Below are 19,298 nucleotides of genomic sequence, written 5' to 3'. Positions count from 1 at the left end.
TCCACGAAAAGCTAGTTTCAACGCTTAACAATAATAAAGCGAAAGAATGATGGAACACAAAGTTTCAAAGTTTAATTGTCGGTATTTAATTACCTCAAATTTTTTAACGCGCGAACGAAACGAAAATTTCAATTTTCCGCCACGTGGTGGTTCACGCACGTGGACAAATTCCCTCGATATATGAAATATCGGGAATATCGTAGGCCGGCACCAAGAATATTTCCATCCCGCGGAATTTGACTCCGTCCCACGAGAGAATGATCGAGATACTCGTGTTTCGATAATCCTCGTCGATTCCCTCGTCGATCGATCTTTCGAATTCAAGAGGAGCAGTTGAAGCTTCTTCGAATTCGAAGAATAAAAAAAAATATATTGTTCACTTTGAAATTTTATTTATAATTTTATTATTAAACGTTGGTAGCAGTGTCACTATTCTGTAGTCGGCATCCTTTTGTTTGTCTTCAGCACTCGCGTATATTTTTTTTATTTATTGTGCGTACCAACCAACCAACCAACCAACATATATAGTTAGAAAAATTAGAAGAGACGATAGATTTTCAATTTCTTCTTTATTCTATTCAAATAAAAATCAACGAATAATTCATAACCAAAATTCTTTTCGGAACAGGTATGAAAAAGTACTTCACAGACGTCTCGTGGAAGCGGAGGATAGACAGCATTCAGGTCGGCATGCAGTGTTGCGGGATAGATTCCTCCGACGATTGGCACAAGACGTATTGGCTTCAACGAGAATTTCTTCTAGTCGACTCGCCCGATATCTTGAGGTGATTATCAGTTAATTATATGCCGAGGGACAATGCGCGCCGGTATCAACGTGGTAACGAGGCGGCGGTATCGACCGGGGAGGCTGTGAAATCTATATCCTATCCGCGTTTATCGGCCCGTTATCCCCGTCATGGTGCACGAGAACAATGCGCCAAGGATTATCGTAGCCTTGCGTTTCCCCTGAAAGTGGCTCGAGATGGAACGTCCTGAAGAAAGAGGGGGAGAAAAAAAAGAAACGAGAAGCGTATTATTAAAATTTTATATACCTGTTAAACCAGTTACCATAAACGATATATCAAGCCCCGGTTCGTGAAAATTTCCACCAATATAATTTGCATAAAGATGAAAATTTGACGTGATAATAATAATAAGGGGTGAAAAATAAATGTTTCACTGCGAGATATTCTCGACTCTCGATTAAATCGTAATTTTGGTGAATTAATATTAAAAGAATCTATCGAAAAATATTCGATCCGAGCGAATAGCCCTAAAGTTTCACTAAGAACAAAATTTCCAGGAACTTTAATGGAATCGTGGAAAGTATGCCAGGATTTTAATTGCACGTGTATATGATTCACTATCGAAAGCAATTAGTTAGAATTTTTCAAGATGCTCGAAACATTTCTTTAAAATGTTCGAGGAAATAGTGCACGCGGAAGTGGACACGCAAAGAGGGTGAAACGTTTTTCACCCCGGTTCCAAAGGGGCAATTGCAAAGTTCCACGCCCTGCTGGAGAGGATTGCTACCGGAAAGGATTTAAAAAGATGGTAACTGACCACGAGGTAAAGTGCCCTTCCACGGGCCAAATTATTTCCCTCGTCTAATTCACTCTAGCTTTTCCGCTTTTAACCAACTGTGCACGAAAACGTTTAGAGATTCGTTTCTTTCCAACCGTATTTAATCAATTTCATCGTTCGTTCAACATAAATAATCTCATAATTGTCGAAATAAAACCATCATTGGTTCGATTTGTAAGGAACATTTTAAATCTTCTAAATTGTCCTCGTCTCGATACCTTCATCATCTTCAATCCTCGAGAAGAAGATCTTTCCTTATCCCCTTTTTTCCTCGTCTCTTTCTCCTGGAAATTCTCGGCTCGGTTCATAAAGTTCGGTTCGCTCGATACCGGGATCGTCGGGGTTGCCGAATTTTCTGTGGAGAGAGGCCGCGCAGAGAGGCGGAAGTAACGGATGCGAAACAATTTGAGAACGAAACAATTCATCCCCGGGTTGAATGCAACGGGATGGTTGCTTAGAGTAGTTTCGCGGTAATTGCCTAATAGTCAGGTTTCTGCAGGGCTGACGTATGTGTGCATTAATGCGGTGGCGGTAATACGTTCGATAATAAAGGGTTAATAGCGCGTTCCGAACAGAAGCCTTTGTGTCGCGGCTGGTAATCGCAGATAGAACAGTGGGTTATCGATTTCTCGTTATGTTAATTGCAGAATTATACCTTCCAACTGCATCGATCCACCTCCTCCCCTCTAGCCGCAGCTATTCCCAAACCGTCGACGCCGCCCCCTCCTTCTGTTCCACGTCGATCTCCTCCTCCTCGTGAAAATCCATCCAGAGATTATTATTATCGTATAATAATCGCGACGGCGAGGTTAACTCGATAAGGAGTAGCATACGTGAATAAATACCTTCTCGTTCCCCCTTCCTGAGAAGATAAATTTGAAGAAGAGATTCTTTTTCGGTAATTTGTATCAATCATTTCGAAAGATTAAGACGATAAGAGTAGCTATCGAGTTACTTTCACCGATTTCGATTCGAACGAGGTTCAATAAATTTTTTATCAATCAGGGATTAATTGAGAATAATTAATGAATATCCAGTTTCTAAATGAAATTTGAAAGATACGATATAATCCAGTTTACCAGAGAGAGAGAGAGAGAAAGGAGAAGGTGGACGGTTAAACGAATTGGCATTCCGCAAGTTTGTCGAACTTGTCGATTCGAACTTGTCCGCGGGACATGTCCGAGAACGTGTCGCGCGCCATCTCGAGTTTTCAAGAAGAGGGCGGCCCTTCTTTCGACACGACAGTCGGGTAATTAAACGCCGTGGAATCGTGCGAAAGATGAAAGATAACGTAATTATTAATCCAAGTTCTTCAAGAATTCTTCAAAACGACAAACAAACGATCGGTAAAATTAAAATAACTAAATAGCCAATTATTAATAAATAATAATTCGCTCGCTTAAATTTAAAGAAACTGAATATCGAACGCCCATTTGTCTATAATTATAATTCATTATCATAATAAAAGTTGTTATTCTTTTGTCTGTCGGGGAGGGGGGGAGGAGCATCTTGGAAACGCGTTTCCAAGGAGGTGTAACGATCCCTCGAAACGACAAAAGTGGTGGCGCAAGGAACGAAGGAGAGAAATAGAAAGAGAGGGAGAAGAAGAGGGAGAGGGGTGGCACGTGACGAGGAGATCCGACACGTAGTAGGGATTCTTCTCTTTCCAGGTACGCGAAGTTGGACGGTAGCGTGACGCCGCCTGTGGTGCCGTGGAGTTGCTGTCGAATCGACGTGAAGGGCCCCTGCTTTCACGATCCCCTTCAACTCCCGAATCCAGAGCAGAATTCCTCTTACGAGAGCCTTAACCCTCGGGGCTGTCTCGCTCCTATGAAGATTATGGTAAACGGGACCCTCTACTCCGCCGCTCTGATGATCGCGTTTCTGCTCGTGTTGCAGGTATAATCGAATCGATCGAGATTAATCTTGTAGAATTATCTTCCACGTCTGACATTACATACCGAGAAATTGTAGCTCGAGAAGTAGCTTCGCTGCGAGACGAACGAATGATCAATTCGCATTCAAAGATCGTTCGAAGATCTCTACGAGTATATATATATATATATATATGAAAAAGAAAATTTTACGACGTAGAAAAGTATTGGCCAGAAATTTTATCTCGCCGTTCAGATTTGGAATAAATAACTCGAGTGGTTTTCGAAAAATGAGGATGAATTATCGATGATCTCAATTTCAACAGGATAAAAATTCCTTTACGAATATACGCGAAATAATAAACATAATATCGGAGGGTATATTAGGGTTCCATTGGCGCGTGAAAGTGATACGCTATATCCACATCTCTTTCTATTCGATTTAATCCCGTTTCCGATATTCGAGCCCCCGATATCGTCAAGCCGGGGGAATAGTCACGGTTAATTAAACCCACCATCCGAGTTTTTCTCTCATCGCCCGATAAATTAATCCGTTTAATCCCCCATTCCATCTTCGTTACGCCCTTTGTCTCCTTCCGGTGTCGATCCGGGAATTATCCGTCCCACGTTTCCTTTCGATGTATCCGCATATTTCTTTGCGCGGTGGATTCGTGCGCTTTTTCGTTGTACTCTCGCGTCGCATTAAGTTTCGAAATAAAATTCTATCGACGCGACATATTTTGCTGGACGCGCGTACGAAACGATCTTTGAGTGATAGAACGGTCGTTCATTTGAGAAGAGAGGAATAAAATTCTCGATAAAATTACTTAACAATTATTATTGTTGCAAAGCTGAGGTTTGTGCAACTCTCCCTTCCCGTGGAATTTTTCGGGAAAATTCCGCGATTTTTCAGCAACGGAAAACGCTGTTTGAGAACGCTCGCGTCCCGTAAACAAAGTTTCTAAGAGCCATCATCAAGAAAGGCGGGGGGAGGGAGGAACTTTATCGAATTCCCTCCATAAAAAAAGAAAAAGGAAATACGGCAAGGAGCACACGCGTTCTTAGCATTGGTCGGCTTATAGCTCGCCACCACTTGGTTGGCTCAGTGTTTCTCAACCTCCTCTCTTATCGATGAAACGAGAACAACAACCGTTCAAATTTGTTCTCGACGATACGATCTAGTAATACGGCATCTAAAAATCGAAATATTCGTTTTATTTTATTTTTTTTTTCTTTTTCTAACTTCTTTTTACCAATTCTTTTCCAGGTGACAGTGAGCGTGTTGTCGAGGTTCGACTTCACGGCGGCGAGGAACGCGGTGGCGCTGGGCGATCGGTGGTCAGGCTCGCCCGGTTGGCTCTTTGGCCGCCTGGATTTCGGCTTGGCCCGTGGACCTAATCTCTGCCAGATCGATCGGGTTAGTGGAGCGGGCGAATCGAATCAATCGAGTCGGGCGAGCGAACCGTGGCCGACTCTGTCGAAAGATCGGGATGACGATGATATTAATTCGATTTATATATTAGTTTCGAGCAAATTAGAAAAATTCGCCTCCTCGATCGGGGAGGAGAAATTTGGAGCCGGTATTCTGCCGGGAATATATAGATTCGAATCGTTGAGCGATGACATTTTTTTTTTTTTTTTTTTGGAGAGTTCGTTAATCCCGTCCTACTATTGCTGCCAGGTGAAAAGAGTTAGGAGGCAGGTTGGCCAAAGTTTCGACAAGTTTCGCGAGAAATATCCTAGCAGGATTTCGCACCTCTGTCACCTTTCCCCCTCCCCACTAACTTGCTCCACTTGCGCGTATGATTGTGTGCCCGCGCGCCACTCGAGCTTTATTCGTTTAATTTTCTGATTCTCTTCGAGTCGGAACGGGAACGCAGAAAGAAGAAAAGTTTGAAAAGTTTCATTAGCATCGATATTTCTATCGTCAATTTTTTCTTTGAACAAACAGCGTTTTCGGCGCGGTCAGTAATTTTATTTATCAATCGGTGGTCGAAAAAAGTTTTTCGTACAATTTCCTACAGATTAAAGAAAGGTTTCTCGTTTAATTTGTCCCGAAATTTCTCTTGACAGAAGTACAGTGGACAAGGGGACTCGATGATCGATCTTCGCCCGCTCGTGTATTCCAGCGACTCGAATTGAGATCTGGACGTTCCACGCCTCGTCGAAAAAAATTCCTCTTCGAACCCCCTTTAGCTTTTATCGAAATGAGAAGCCGCAACGTCCAAGAACGGACGAAGGAAGAAAGGAGAGTGGAGGAAACGTTAGGATTTAACGAACGAAGCGGGGAGGATTAATCGATCATCGATTACGATACATTGTCCCCGAGGACAACAAACAAGCCGTCCTCCTCCTCGTGGAGAAGAAGAAGGAGGTGGATGCGATAAGATAAGGGGGCCTGTTCGACGTCTGTCGCCAAGATCGGGCCGATACCTTTCACCGTGATTATCCGAGGAATCGGTTAATCGAGTCGCGCCGCTAAATCGCTCGTTTCCTCGCTTCTCTCTCTCTGGGTGGAGGAGAGGGAGAAGGAGAAGAAGGCTTCCGGATCGATCCTGAACAAAAGGAGGCGGAAGGAAGGATCCGGTGTTCTTCTTGGGGAGGGGGGGAAGGAAAGTCTCGACGATGATAAAAGAAGATTCGATCCTCGTGTTTCGGTTATATTGGACGAAGGGAGGGGATGCTGGAGAACAGGTGTAATTACAATCGGAATGGATGAACGAATGGGACGAAGATCGTGGATTTTTTTTTTTTTTTTTTACGTGAAGAAGTATAAATATTCTCTCGATAAGGGGGTTGCGAAGATTTTGTGATTACCTCCTCTCCCTGGAATTCATTCCAGCCTTTTGCACGAGCGAAAATAGAGGAGAGGGAATGTAAAGTTTCGTTTCAATACTTTTTTTTTTTTCTGATAGCATGGGGATTTGTATTTATTAATAATTTCTAAGTTAAGATCCAATTGTTGGTAAATGTAATAATTTTGCTCGTTTGTAAAAAGATATCTTGTGTTTATTATTCGCAGTTTCGAGGAGAAGTTTATGAGAAAATACAGGAGAATACTTTTTTTCTGATCGACGATAGCATTGGAAATTTATAGAAATTTATTAATAATTTCTGGCTTAAGATCTGATTGTTGTTAAATATATAAATAATCGTCGTTGTTAATTTAATTCGTTATAAAAAGATACGGGATACATCTGTGTTTATTATTCTCAGTTTCGACTTGTAGAAAATTGTCCAATTCAAAAATCTAATTTCCAATTCTTCGAGATCAGGTATCAGAAATCGCGCAATGACGACTCGATTTAAACCGTCTGCCTGGTTTAATCGCAAGAAGCGGCGAGGGATCCGTGGAGAATTCTCGGACACGAGGGTGACGAGGGTGCGGTTCTTTCGTCGTGTCACGCGAATAAAAGCGTTTCTTGCGGTCTCTCGAAAGCGCACGGTTACGAATGAGGAGGGGATGAAACGTTATAAAACTCGACAAAACGTTGGAGAAGAAATATTCTCCGTGGAACGAAAGAAACAATTTGCAAAATTTTGAATCTTGTTTTTTTCTCCTCCCTTCTTGGACGAAACGATTGTAGGAAAATAAGAAAACTTGCTAATTTCCTCGTGGAGACGAAGTTTCGGATCCAAAAGAAATAGTCGAACGTTCTCTTCTTTTTCCCAATTTTTAATAATGATTTCAGAAATGCCTTGAACAGAGGGGAAACGATCGAAGCTACTTGACCACGGAATATCGATGGTCAGAGCGAACACGTGATATAATAAGTTGCATCGAAACGTTGAAAAGAAGGAATTCCTTTTTGAATCCCTCTTTTTTCCCGTAAAAAAAGAGAAAGGAAGAAAGAAAAAGCGATATTTCGCCCATAAATTATCGGCGAAATTTCTTTTGACGAAATTTAGATTTAAATACGAAACGGCGATTGTTAAATCCGGTAAAAACACAGGCACAGCCCCCTCACTTCGCCCCTGTCGAATTTAATAACGGCGAATTTACGCGGCGGGTCTCCTCGTAGCAAAGCCGTTGCAATTTCCTGCGACAGTGGTAACGAAGTTCTTACGGCCCCCACGTTTTCCCCGTGTCACCGTAAACCGACCGGTTTTACGTGACGTTCGATGTATTAACGCTTATGGAGGAAACGGTGCGCGACCGGGTTGGCTGTGGAAATCGAGAAGTGCGTCTAAGCGTGGGGTTGAAATTATTTCTGGGAGCAAGAAGATTTAAAGATTTCGTCGTTGAATTGAAAAAAAAATCGAGTGTCGTTGGAAGAAAATAGAATTGGAGTGTTGGAAAAAATATTATGGAAATTTTTGATAATTTTTCAATGATTTACCTTTAATTCCACGATTATTTTTTATTTAGCGTGTGATACGTTGTTAGAGGAATCCTCTTTCTCTTTCTCTAACAGGCATTTCTTTTCTCACACACCGTTTTGTACGAAGAAACTTTGTACAATCTCTTTTCTATCGGATAGAAACATTCGCATTCGATTTTCATTCTACTCTTTCACCTTCCCGTTTTTTACCGCTCAATTTTTAAAACTCGCTCTCTCTCTCTCTCTCTTTATTTTCCATTTCACGCGCAATCTTGGCATTTCGTTTTAAACTTTCTTCCCTTTACTTTATACAATCTTTATATTCCCCTGTTCTCTTTTCTTCCATCCGACTAATTTCAAATTTGAAAAAATACGATGCCCGCATCCCCCTCGATCGATGTCAGCGCGCGGATTACATCCCCGTCGAACGACCCGATTCGGGCCGATTTTCTCGAAAATCGAACCCACTCTCGTCCACTCCAAGTTCGTACGTGTACCCGGTTATCCCGGCTGGCCATTGTTTCCGTTCGATTCGATCGAGAAAGCAGTTAGAACGGCCCTCCTCCCCTCCCCCCTTATCCAACGGCGGTGGCTGCACGAGACAGCGGAAGCACTCGAGGAAATCCCGCGTCCGGCGAATCGAATCGATCGGCGAAGAAGAGCGGCCGTCGACCAAACAACCACCTACGACGGCCCCTTCCCCCCACAAATTGAAATTCGATTTTCAGCGTCCCTAATATGAGGAACGCGTTCGATTTTAAAGCGTAAAAATCATTTGAAAATCGGATTTTAAAGCAATTTATTTTCCATCTAATTTTATCGATCTTCCTCAAACGAGTTTAATTTCTCGTGTAAAAAGAGAAAGGAAACGGAACGGATCCTTGTTTAAATTTACCCCATTTTCGTTGGGAATCGACGCTCGTGATGCTTGCCACGATATAATCGAGGGCAGGATATTCTCTCTCTCTCTCTGTGTGTGTATCTCAACGAGAGAAGTCGAAGGAAGGGACGTGTTAAAGGCTGTTTTCACATTGTCGAGGAACTCTGCGCCCGAGTACTTGCCATGGATAATCAAGTGGAAGGGCCAACCACCGGCCGGGTCCATTCCAGATTGCCCCTCGTTCAATTAGCATACATACGATGGCATACGAGTCCGCTTTCTTCCGTGAAAGAGGAGGAAGCGTTAATTGATTCGACGTGTTTCCTCCTTTCGAGGTTTTCCATTTTATTTCGGATGATCGGTGATAGGATAATTTAAGAATGGATTAATTTCGGTTAAACTTTTATATTTTAATATTTCGCGCGTGATCTTTCCGCGTGAAGAGAGAAAATTTCTCGAATATTGAAGTTGTGTCGTGCGATATTTTATTGAGAGCAAAGCTTACAATAACGTGCTCTCTGCGTTCATTTCTATTCATCTTCTTTACACCGCCGTTTTCCTTCTCTTTGTCGTCAATTTCAATAACGAAAGATCAAGCTCATCCTCGCTCGAACTAATCTCATTGCAACGTGTTCCAAAAACTTTGAAAATAACTCGGTCTGATTTGTGATAAAAGAAATGTAACCACTCGACGGTATATTATTCCACGCATCATACGTGAAGGATCTGAATATTTAAAAGGAAACGTAAATAAATATCGTCGCCTGAGAGACATCGTCGAAGAAGAGTTAATTTTTTTTGCCGGATGATAATCGCACTCTCAGCAACGACGGGTTCGAGGAGGATGTCCACGTTAACGCGGCAATTTTCCAAGCGTCCAAGCAAACATTTCGTCCACGAAACTTCCGGCGCCTTTGTCAGCCGAGATACACCGCCGTTCGAAGTTTTCCTACTTCCACCATTTTTCCTCTCCGATGTTTCCTTCCTTGGAATTTCGAAAAGTTTCCATTTCGCCGTTCAACCGTGAAGTAATAAGAACGAGAGGGGGGGGAAGAAATATCCGTCGACTCGGCTTTTCCGGCGGATCTCTCCAGTAATCCTGGCAGGCTAATTTCTGGTCGCCATTTTTGTCGCGAAATGACGAGGCCCGTCGAGTTTAATATTTCGAAGATTTTTGTCGTGGAAAATCAAGTTTAAATAAATAAATTTAAACTTGCGAAAATCTAATGTCAATATTATTTATCGATGGAAGCCACAAGATTCGTGATGTTACAATTACTGGATCGTTCCAATTGAATCGTTATAACGTTGAGCGTTGTAAATCAACATCGTATTCAACGCTAAACCTATCGACAGTTCTTGTATTCCTATGCTGAAAAATTTAGTAGACAATGATCAATTTATTGTTGAATATATAGAAAATGAAGAACTTTCGTAATTTCGTCCAATAATTATTTTTATGCAATTTCAATTATAAACTTAAAAAACTTCATTTTTTCCATATTTATATTTCAATGTATCCAATTAAATAGCCTACTTGTTGCTGTGAAATCAGATTTAAAATAATCAATGAGGATGACAGTTTTCAAAAAATCGTATAAAATCGATCAGTAATGATAAAATTCCAAAATTTTGCATGCAATACTAAAAGATTGATCTCACAAAACAACATATCAACTAGTATGAATACAGGGTTGAAAATTGAAAGTAATGAGCAGGTAAGTCTGAATATTTCTTTTCTTTTTACCCTTTTCAAATTAATAAAAGACGAACGAACGAACGAACGAACGAACGAACATGAAAGTTCGCGGAAGAAAGGCGGAAGTTAGTGGGCGTGTATCAGCTCGATCCGATTAAGTTTCGTGTAAATTTCCAGCAAGGATCCGTGTATCCATGTCGTATTTCATAACTCGTTGCACAGGGGTTTCTCGTTCCTTTAATTTCCGCCTTCCTCGACGCGATATATTCGCCTCGTCCCGTTGCAAATTCGTCTGGCGGCCAATTACGAAACGATCTCTGGCAGCCGATAAACTTTCCACGCAGCCTTCGATTCGCCAAGTCGAGAACGAATAAGAGAACAGTGAGAGAATAACGGATGAGTAACGGGATCGACGTAAATATGAATTCATCCTCTTCGTGAATTTTGCATTTTTAATGAAAGAATTGAAGATTAAGATTAGGATTAAGCAACGTTATTAATTTCACTCATCGCCAAAGATGCTTTGTTCGGCGCACGTTGCCAATCAAGATTTTTAGAGAGGCTGTGTTATTAAAATATTTTCAACGAGAATGAAACAAGAAGAATTAATCGAGTCGCCACGATGTCAAACCTTTGAAGCTATGGATCTTCCTCCCTTCAGTTTTCCAGGCTCCATTACTCTTCTTAAAGCTTATCTCGAAACGATGCTCCAGCCAGTTAGAGAGAGATAAAAAAGACGTTGCCCGAAGCACTTTTCTCGTACGGCCACGAAGCGAAGAAAAAATGCTGGAATCCATGAAACGGAAACCACTTCTTCCCTCCTGTGGTTGGCATCTGGCCGACGACGCACGGGAAACAAATCCAGTTGGAGAATCCAGTTCCTCTCCCCCCCAAAAAAAAACAAAAATCTTGTAATGATATCGTGTAATTGTACACGCAGCAACAGGTATCCGTTGAAAGAAAAAGACAAAAACAAATATGTGTTAATCGATGGATAATATATTTAGATGATTATATATTTAGTCGATCGGATAGAGTCTTGGATATTGTTTTTGAGCCACGCGAGAAAATGACGAGAAGGAAGAAAATTGAGGATGGTGGAGAGGCCTCGATGATAAATAGTGATGACTGTGTTAAAGAAACAATGTTTGGAATCGATGTTTTGTATTTTTACTTTAAAAAAAGTATTTTCAGTATTAATTTGGAGAGGAAAAATTGGGAGAATAAGTTGAGAATTCTCGTTATTTGATTCTTCGAAAAGAATTGTACTAAAAAAAAGAAATGACAATGAGACTCGTCGAAGAAAATCGGAAAAGAGCGGCACGGTGTCGACGACAAGCGAGACTGTACGAAACGGAGGAGGAAAGGGAAGAAATGAGGAAAGAGAAGGCAGACGACATCTGTCGAGTGCCTCTGATCGGTCAATAACGATTTGCCCGGGAATATAAATGTCTCCGCGAGAGCAGTCGTCCAGGTTGTTCGACTCGGCCCGTGTCCGGCATTGCCTTTTAATCTTGTAGCCTCTTTTAATCTCGTTCCATCGACCGGCTGCTTTCCTCTCCACCACCATGCAATTTCTTCTTTCGTATGAAACGGTTGGAATCCTTATCCGGGTGTACTTTGAAAAGTTAACACGTTGATTGGAAATATCTTCGATATGCTATATCGGTAAGAAGATAATTTTTATCTTAAAAGTCGAATAAACTCTATTAAAATTAAGAAAAATTTAGGCTCTTCTAACTCGAAAGATAATCATTTGCAGTCAATGAATAAAAGATCTTTAGAAGCGTGGAACCTTGCCCTTTAAAACGGTTTTTCATTCGTCTCGATACGACTTCCGGTTGCCGAGATATCGTCGTGTAAAGACAAGAGTAATTTTTAATCGTTTACATTCAACTCGAATAAATTCCTATCAAAATTCAGAAAAGTTTGAATCGTTGTAACTCCGAAGATAGTGACTTCCGGTCAACGGTTGAAAGACCCTTAGAAAGGTGGAACCTTGCCCTTTGAAACGGTTTCTCACTCGTCTCGATACGACTTCCGGTTGCCGAGATATCGTCGTGTAAAGAAAAGAGTAATTTTTAATCGTTTACATTCAACTCGAATAAATTCCTATCAAAATTCAGAAAAGTTTGAATCGTTGTAACTCCGAAGATAGTGACTTCCGGTCAACGGTTGAAAGACCCTTAGAAAGGTGGAACCTTGCCCTTTGAAACGGTTTCTCACTCGTCTCGATACGACTTCCGGTTGCCGAGATATCGTCGTGTAAAGAAAAGAGTAATTTTTAATCGTTTACATTCAACTCGAATAAATTCCTATCAAAATTCAGAAAAGTTTGAATCGTTGTAACTCCGAAGATAGTGACTTCCGGTCAACGGTTGAAAGACCCTTAGAAAGGTGGAACCTTGCCCTTTGAAACGGTTTCTCACTCGTCTCGATACGACTTCCGGTTGCCGAGATATCGTCGTGTAAAGAAAAGAGTAATTTTTAATCGTTTACATTCAACTCGAATAAATTCCTATCAAAATTCAGAAAAGTTTGAATCGTTGTAACTCCGAAGATAGTGACTTCCGGTCAACGGTTGAAAGGCCCTTAGAAAGGTGGAACCTTGCCCTTTGAAACGGTTTCTCACTCGTCTCGATACGACTTCCGGTTGCCGAGATATCGTCGTGTAAAGAAAAGAGTAATTTTTAATCGTTTACATTCAACTCGAATAAATTCCTATCAAAATTCAGAAAAGTTTGAATCGTTGTAACTCCGAAGATAGTGACTTCCGGTCAACGGTTGAAAGACCCTTAGAAAGGTGGAACCTTGTCCTTTGAAACGGTTTCTCACTCGTCTCGATACGACTTCCGGTTGCCGAGATATCGTCGTGTAAAGACAAGAGTAATTTTTAATCGTTTATTATCTTCGTCCTCGTCGTTTATTCGGATCTCTCGCTCGCGCCTCGTCTCATTGACCTATTCCAAATTCCAGACAAGTGGCATACACGATTCCTGGAAAAACTGGTAGTACTCATTTCCAAGAAAAAATGTAGGTCACGAGTCCATTCATAACATCTGCGCTACGTGGAAATGGAAACTTTGACTCGTTATATCTTGGCAACGGATTGAGATATCGGGATGAATCAAAAATTGATTTCAAAAGCATGGTTTCCTCTGTATCCTGAATAGATTTTAAAGAGGAAATTTTTTATAATTTTTTCTCGCTTATTTTACACGAAATATCGAAGTTTTGTCGATTCTCTCTCGTCACGATATAAAATCAACAAGGATATAATTTAACGTATAATTTTCATAACGTGACACATTTTCTCTCGTATTAATCGAATATTTATATTCCTATTTTAAATAAAATCTTCGCATAAGAAGTGTATTTATGATATATTAATTCTCTGAACGCGTGCATATCGATAAAGATTTCAAGGCTGGCCCTCAAACAAAAAGAAACAGATTCGTCTCTCGATTTTCCCTCCGCTGGAAAAATTGTCCCGCGAGGCTTTCATCGAGCGCGGATTTTTTTACATCGAAATCGCTAAACTTTCGGGAAGTGTGACTTTGCTCGCTTTGCCAGCCTCTATGGCTCGGAAATCCACGCCCTTTGACGCCATCCTGAAAAGTTGCCGTCGATCAGGTTTGACGGGCAATCGACACCGATAATCAAAGCTTCGTAGCTTTCTCTCTTCCCCTCCCCGACACAATTTTTACCTCGCACGCGGAGCGGAATAAAATTATTTCGACGAAAAGTTCAATTTCCAGAAAAGAAGGGATATTCGATATCCTTTCGAGATCATTGAAAGATATAATTGGTAATGTCGAATCGATATGATCCAATTTAATCCAATTTCCAAAAATTGAAATCGAATATATATCAAAAAAAAGAAAAAAAAGAAAAAAGGAAAGGGAAAAAAAATACCAAAGATTTGAGAAATTTCGAATAATTTTGGATTAAACGCGGATGGAAAAAAAGGGAGGATTCGTATCGTGCCCCCTATATTTCCGGTTATACTTAAGCTTATCATTGCCCGATTCCACGGGATCACGGGAGATGGATCAGGATATTTAGAGTGGCGCATCAATCTCGCGTCGGGGGCCGCCCATACGGCCCATTCGGTTGCTCGCAAATCCACGTCGTTCCGCCGGCCGGTGCATTAAACGGGGGATTTATATTTCCTCGAATAGGGGGCGATAGGATCGATCGGCCATTGTCGCCTCCAAGTGGCGCCATTTTGCATCTTATCTGCCTCCAATAAAAAAAACTATCCTTCCTGCCCCATCGAGAAGGGGTTGGTTAGTTGCTTCGTGATCGTTGCCGCTTTTGTTGCGCGTTTTCTTCCCCTCCCTTCTCTCCCCAGGGCGAAGATGCAAGGATTTGCGAGATTCTCGACGAGGAAACGGAGATCGATCAACCTTAAAAATAACGAGTTTCTTGGGCAAGAAATAAAATATAAATTGGAAATAATTTTTCATAATTGAAGTCGCGAAAAACTGCTTCCCCCTCCTGGACGCGACCATCGCGAACGTGGCCGCGGAAAAAAAATGGGCGAGAGTGGAGGATCGAGCGGAGTGGGGACAGACGACGATCGAACGTCTCGTTTGTCAATGGTGGAGGTTTCCCCGGTGGTCGAGGATCGGGACGATTTGGCGTGGCGCTCGACGATATCTACGACAGGCGAAAGGGTAACAGTCGGGCCGCATAAATCGGGTGCACGAGGCCCTCGAGGAGCGCGAAGGAGGAGCCGTCGATAAAATGCTAAATCGGAGAGGAGATAATAAAAATAAAGATAAGCCGCCCCCGGATCCGCACAGAGAGTTCTTGGACGCTGAGTCCACCGACGAGGAGGAGAGGCGTAAGATTTACGAGAAAAATATTAAACTTCTTCCTCGATTCTCTCTTCCTCCTCCATTTTATAAGCCTCGCGCTACTACGATTCCTCTGTATTTTTTTTTCTCTCCTTCTCGTTTTGTCCTTTGTTTTTCTTCTTCTTCTTATTATTATTATTATTATTGTTGTTATGGATGAATCGTTAGAGACGCGTTAGCTTTCTAACCTAATTTATGGATTGTCGAGTATAATTTAATAATTTGATTCACTTTTCGTGATGAGTATTTTCGTCGGAATCTCGAGTGTACAACATTTATTGAGCCAATGGAATATGAAAATTATCTCGATCCTCGACCCGTTCTCTCTTACCGTTATTAATTAACCGGTGATGAAAAGGAGCAAATTATATGGCTTCTTAACAAGTTCCTTAATTCCTTTTCGAATCCAAATATTCGTCCGTTCTTTTCTTCGAAACTTTGGTTCATTCTCTTCAAGATATATAGGAACGATTGGAAGGAAATCCTCTCCCATGAAATTCGCAAACGTGAACTCGGGAGATCGATGTCTTGCCGATCGATCGCAAGGCGATACACGTAACAGGGGGTTGAATTATGACGCTCGAGGTGATCCGCTAACCGACGATTAATAGGCCGTTCAATCCGTCCTCGAGTTGCTAATTTGTCTCGAGGTTTACGACAATTCGAGGCCTGAATTCGAGGAGGGGGTTGCGTAAAGTTTCGCAAAGCAGGGTGAACCGATAACGAAAGTGGTGGATATCTGTGGATTATCCGTGGAGAGTTGTCGAGAGGGGTTGAAACTAACCCGCGGACAATTAATGTCACGGGCTGGCTGCGGATGATCGAGGGCGGGCAATTCAGTGGCGAGGGCTCGTCGCAAAATCACCGATGGGATTTAATTTCCTATTAAATTACCCCCGTCGCGTGCCTCTTCGTTATTCGAGGGGAGGGGGGATTTTTAACCGATTGATGATTCTATCCTCGTGATTGGACAATAAAATAGGTATTCTCTTATATTGCTCCCCAAAGATAAAAAGTTCACTTGTTGTTAATCGTGTGATATATTTACCAATAATTCACTATTACATTCGAATATCGGATAATAAGATTATTATTTTTAATTCAACATCCTTCTAAGAGGAATCAGAATTTAAAATTCTCTCTGATCTCATTGTATCTCGTATCAAAATTCCGATTGATTTCTTCTTTTTTCTTTTTTTAAATTAAACGTACTTTAACGACCGGAATAAAATTTGCAAAAACTTGCAAAAGAAAAAAAAACTTGAAATTCAATTACACGGGAAAATCATTCGTTCGAAATCTGCCGTCAAAAATGTTATTTCGAGAAAAAAAAAAGGAGAAAAATCCCCCGTTCCAACTAAAATCGGAACAACGTTGCTCGAGCCCCGGCAGCGGACGCAGGAATGGCGAAATAATTTCGCGCATCGCGCAAAGTGGCCGTAATTACGTCGACAATGGTCGCGCGCGAGTTAATACACGGCCAAGCAAAAATGTTTGCCGCGAATATCCCGGCTTCGATCGGGGGCAGCCTCCATCGAGGGGAGGGGGAAAAAAAGAATTACCTTCGCGTTGAAACGCGTAACGAAATTGTAACGGTTAATCCGCTCGACGAGAATTTTATTGCGAATCGCTATTGCCCGACCCACCCCACGATCGATACAATGTTAATGAATTTTAATAAACAGCACGCGAATATTCTCGCGTAATCGCGCTGATAATTGGACAATTTGTCGTGTGTTAACCACGACAAATCGAAAAACCAAGCTCTCGTTGTTTGGATTGTAATTTTACGAAACGAGCGGATTTTTCGCCATTTTTCTCGACCGTGTGTTGACGAACTTTAATAATAATGGTTTTCTTTCGGGATAAAAATAAATAAAAGTTTGAGAAATTTTTTCCCCCTTGAGAATCATTTTCCTCTTGTTGGTTGAGCTCGCTTATGCGAATATTCTCGACGATTTTTGGCGAGGAATTGAGTGAAAATTTGTTTAAAATCGCGCTGAGAATAAATATTCTATTCGCGAGTCTGGTCAATTATCCGTGTTAACGAATTTCAACAACTCTTTCGGCTTCCCGAAAAAAGGAATTCATCGTTTCGAACAATTTAACTCTCGAAAAAAAAAAACTACCCTCCCTTATATTATTAAATATAAATATCAGAATTGTGGATGGGAAATTCGATTTCGAGCGGGAATTTTGCAAATTCCAAATTCAATTTTCTCAACTGCAACTGTATAAGTCCCTTGATCAATCGATCCTCTCGAAACAAAATTTATAAATTTCTTTCTTCCACTGTAAAATTGATTTTTCAAAACCAACAAATCTTTTCTTTCTTTCTTTTCCACGACGACACGATCCTCCTCGCGCGTGTCGCCACACCGTCATCCCCTCCCTCCCTTTTTCCCTCCCCCGATGAAAAACGCTCGCCTTTCCCGCTCTTCCCGGCCGGCAATACATTTTCCATTATCGCTCGATGCCTCGCGCGCGTATCACGAAATGTTATCGAATGTTGGCGCGCGCGCGCGCGTGGCTTTTTTTCTTTTTTTTTTTTAAGCGAAGGAAAAAATGGCTGGGACGCGTGATGTTCGAATTCGCGCGAATTTTTTTTTTTTTTTTCTTTCTTTTTTTTCTCGCGGGGATTTGCGTGCAACAAAATGGAGAGATCGAATCGAGGAATAAAACGAGAATGAAACAGGAATGGGTGGGTGGAATCTAGCTCTGGTTGAAGTGGCTAGTTGATTCTGGTCTGGTCTGATGGTGATTCGTGTTTTCGCATTGATGCATGAATTTGAAAGAACGTTTGATTCTCGGGAGGAAAAGTAATGGAGGAAGAATTTGCAATGCGCGAATAATTTGTAATAGTGACGAGTCGGAATAGAAATTAAAGTAACAAAGTTTTCCAACGAGAAGCTATCGCGTACTTCTTTGATCTCAAATTAATCGTCGATTAATTAATTGAAATCTTAAAAGTTTGAAATTGGATAAAGGAGATGCATCGTGATTACAATTACGATCAAATTTACTCGTAAGAAAGATTGAGCGAGAAAGTTGTTGTTTAAATCCGTCGATAAATTAGAAGTAATGTTGCCCGAAACAACAACCCTGTTAGGACGCAGACCATCATAAAGGTTGTTTTACCACGACGAGGGACCGGTATTCCAGCTTTTCCGCTCCAACAACAAGTGATAAAAACATTTTGTAAATCTCGGATTTACGAAAGACACATTGTTAAGCGACACACTTAACAATGTTGGAGCAAACAGATCTCTGTCCATCTCCCGTATTTTACTGATGCAAATGACTCCGTCCCTGTTGTTTTACGTGTAACAACACGATTTGCGTGCCAATTAACAACACGCAGAGGAGGGATTACTCGGTCGAGGAAAAAATTTTAATTTCCTGGTAAATCTTCATCTCGAGAATTTTCGATCCATGTATACACGAATCTAAAATTCAAACTGTGCACTCCAAATGCCAAACACGAAACTCCTTCGAAGGCAAACTCGGTCGGGCGATCCCTGCTCACTTTTCATCTCATCGATAATAACAATTACACGTGGTTCGCCACGGAAGAAAAGAGTGGCTCCTCGACGCGTTGTTGAAATCCGAGAGGGAAGCGTACAGAATGTGGAAACCACGTGACAATGGCGCAAATCATGAAGAAGCATCGTGAAGAGCTACGTGACGTCCCCTCTCTGGAAAAGATGGAGGATGAGGATGCATCGTTGCTATGTGCATAATGCTCGCCTTATCATAGACCGATAAATTGCAGCAACGTGTCCTCCCGCGGCGCCTCGATCGTCCTCCCCACGTGTTTCCTCTTCCGCCGATTCGCGGTGAGGGTTGGGCCGCGATTTATCGTTCCTGTTAGATTGCCAGCGACGAAACCGAGAGGAATCGGCGAAAAACGAATGGGGAACTCATCAAAGAAATCATGCTTGGGTCGTCTCTCTCTCTCTCTCTCTCTTTGCATGTATGGAATCGTTGAATTGTTTCTTTCTAATTTTTGAGGGATAAGGAATAACTGTGGGTTTAGGGCAACAATTATAAATATAAATTGTTATTATATCTTTGGGA

The 19,298-nt window shown here is 41.5% G+C and overlaps 1 protein-coding gene across 9 annotated transcripts in view; it reads left to right on the top strand.

Moving 5' to 3' along the window:
* LOC100872426 (peripherin-2) overlaps nt 1-19,298 on the top strand; it is a 59,869-nt gene that overhangs the window by 40,027 nt on the left and 544 nt on the right. For 6 of the 9 annotated variants that reach the window (XM_086917631.1, XM_086917630.1, XM_086917629.1 and 3 more), the window contains 3 exons: nt 629-785; nt 3,255-3,483; nt 4,726-10,093. In XM_086917631.1, the coding sequence (XP_086773757.1) occupies nt 629-785; nt 3,255-3,483; nt 4,726-5,310 (971 nt within the window). In that variant the 3' untranslated portion in view covers nt 5,311-10,093. Of the gene's footprint in view, nt 1-628; nt 786-3,254; nt 3,484-4,725; nt 10,094-19,298 lie in introns of those variants that run through there. The other 3 variants (XM_086917633.1, XM_086917634.1, XM_086917635.1) reach the window with 2 other exon arrangements.

This window comes from Apis florea, unplaced genomic scaffold (assembly GCF_048593485.1).
Source record: "Apis florea isolate Af1SG1 unplaced genomic scaffold, ASM4859348v1 contig_2272_pilon, whole genome shotgun sequence".
NCBI classification, from domain to species: domain Eukaryota; kingdom Metazoa; phylum Arthropoda; class Insecta; order Hymenoptera; family Apidae; genus Apis; species Apis florea.
The sequence above is the reverse complement of the archived record's forward strand: the minus strand, read 5'-3'. Positions and strand labels throughout refer to the sequence as shown.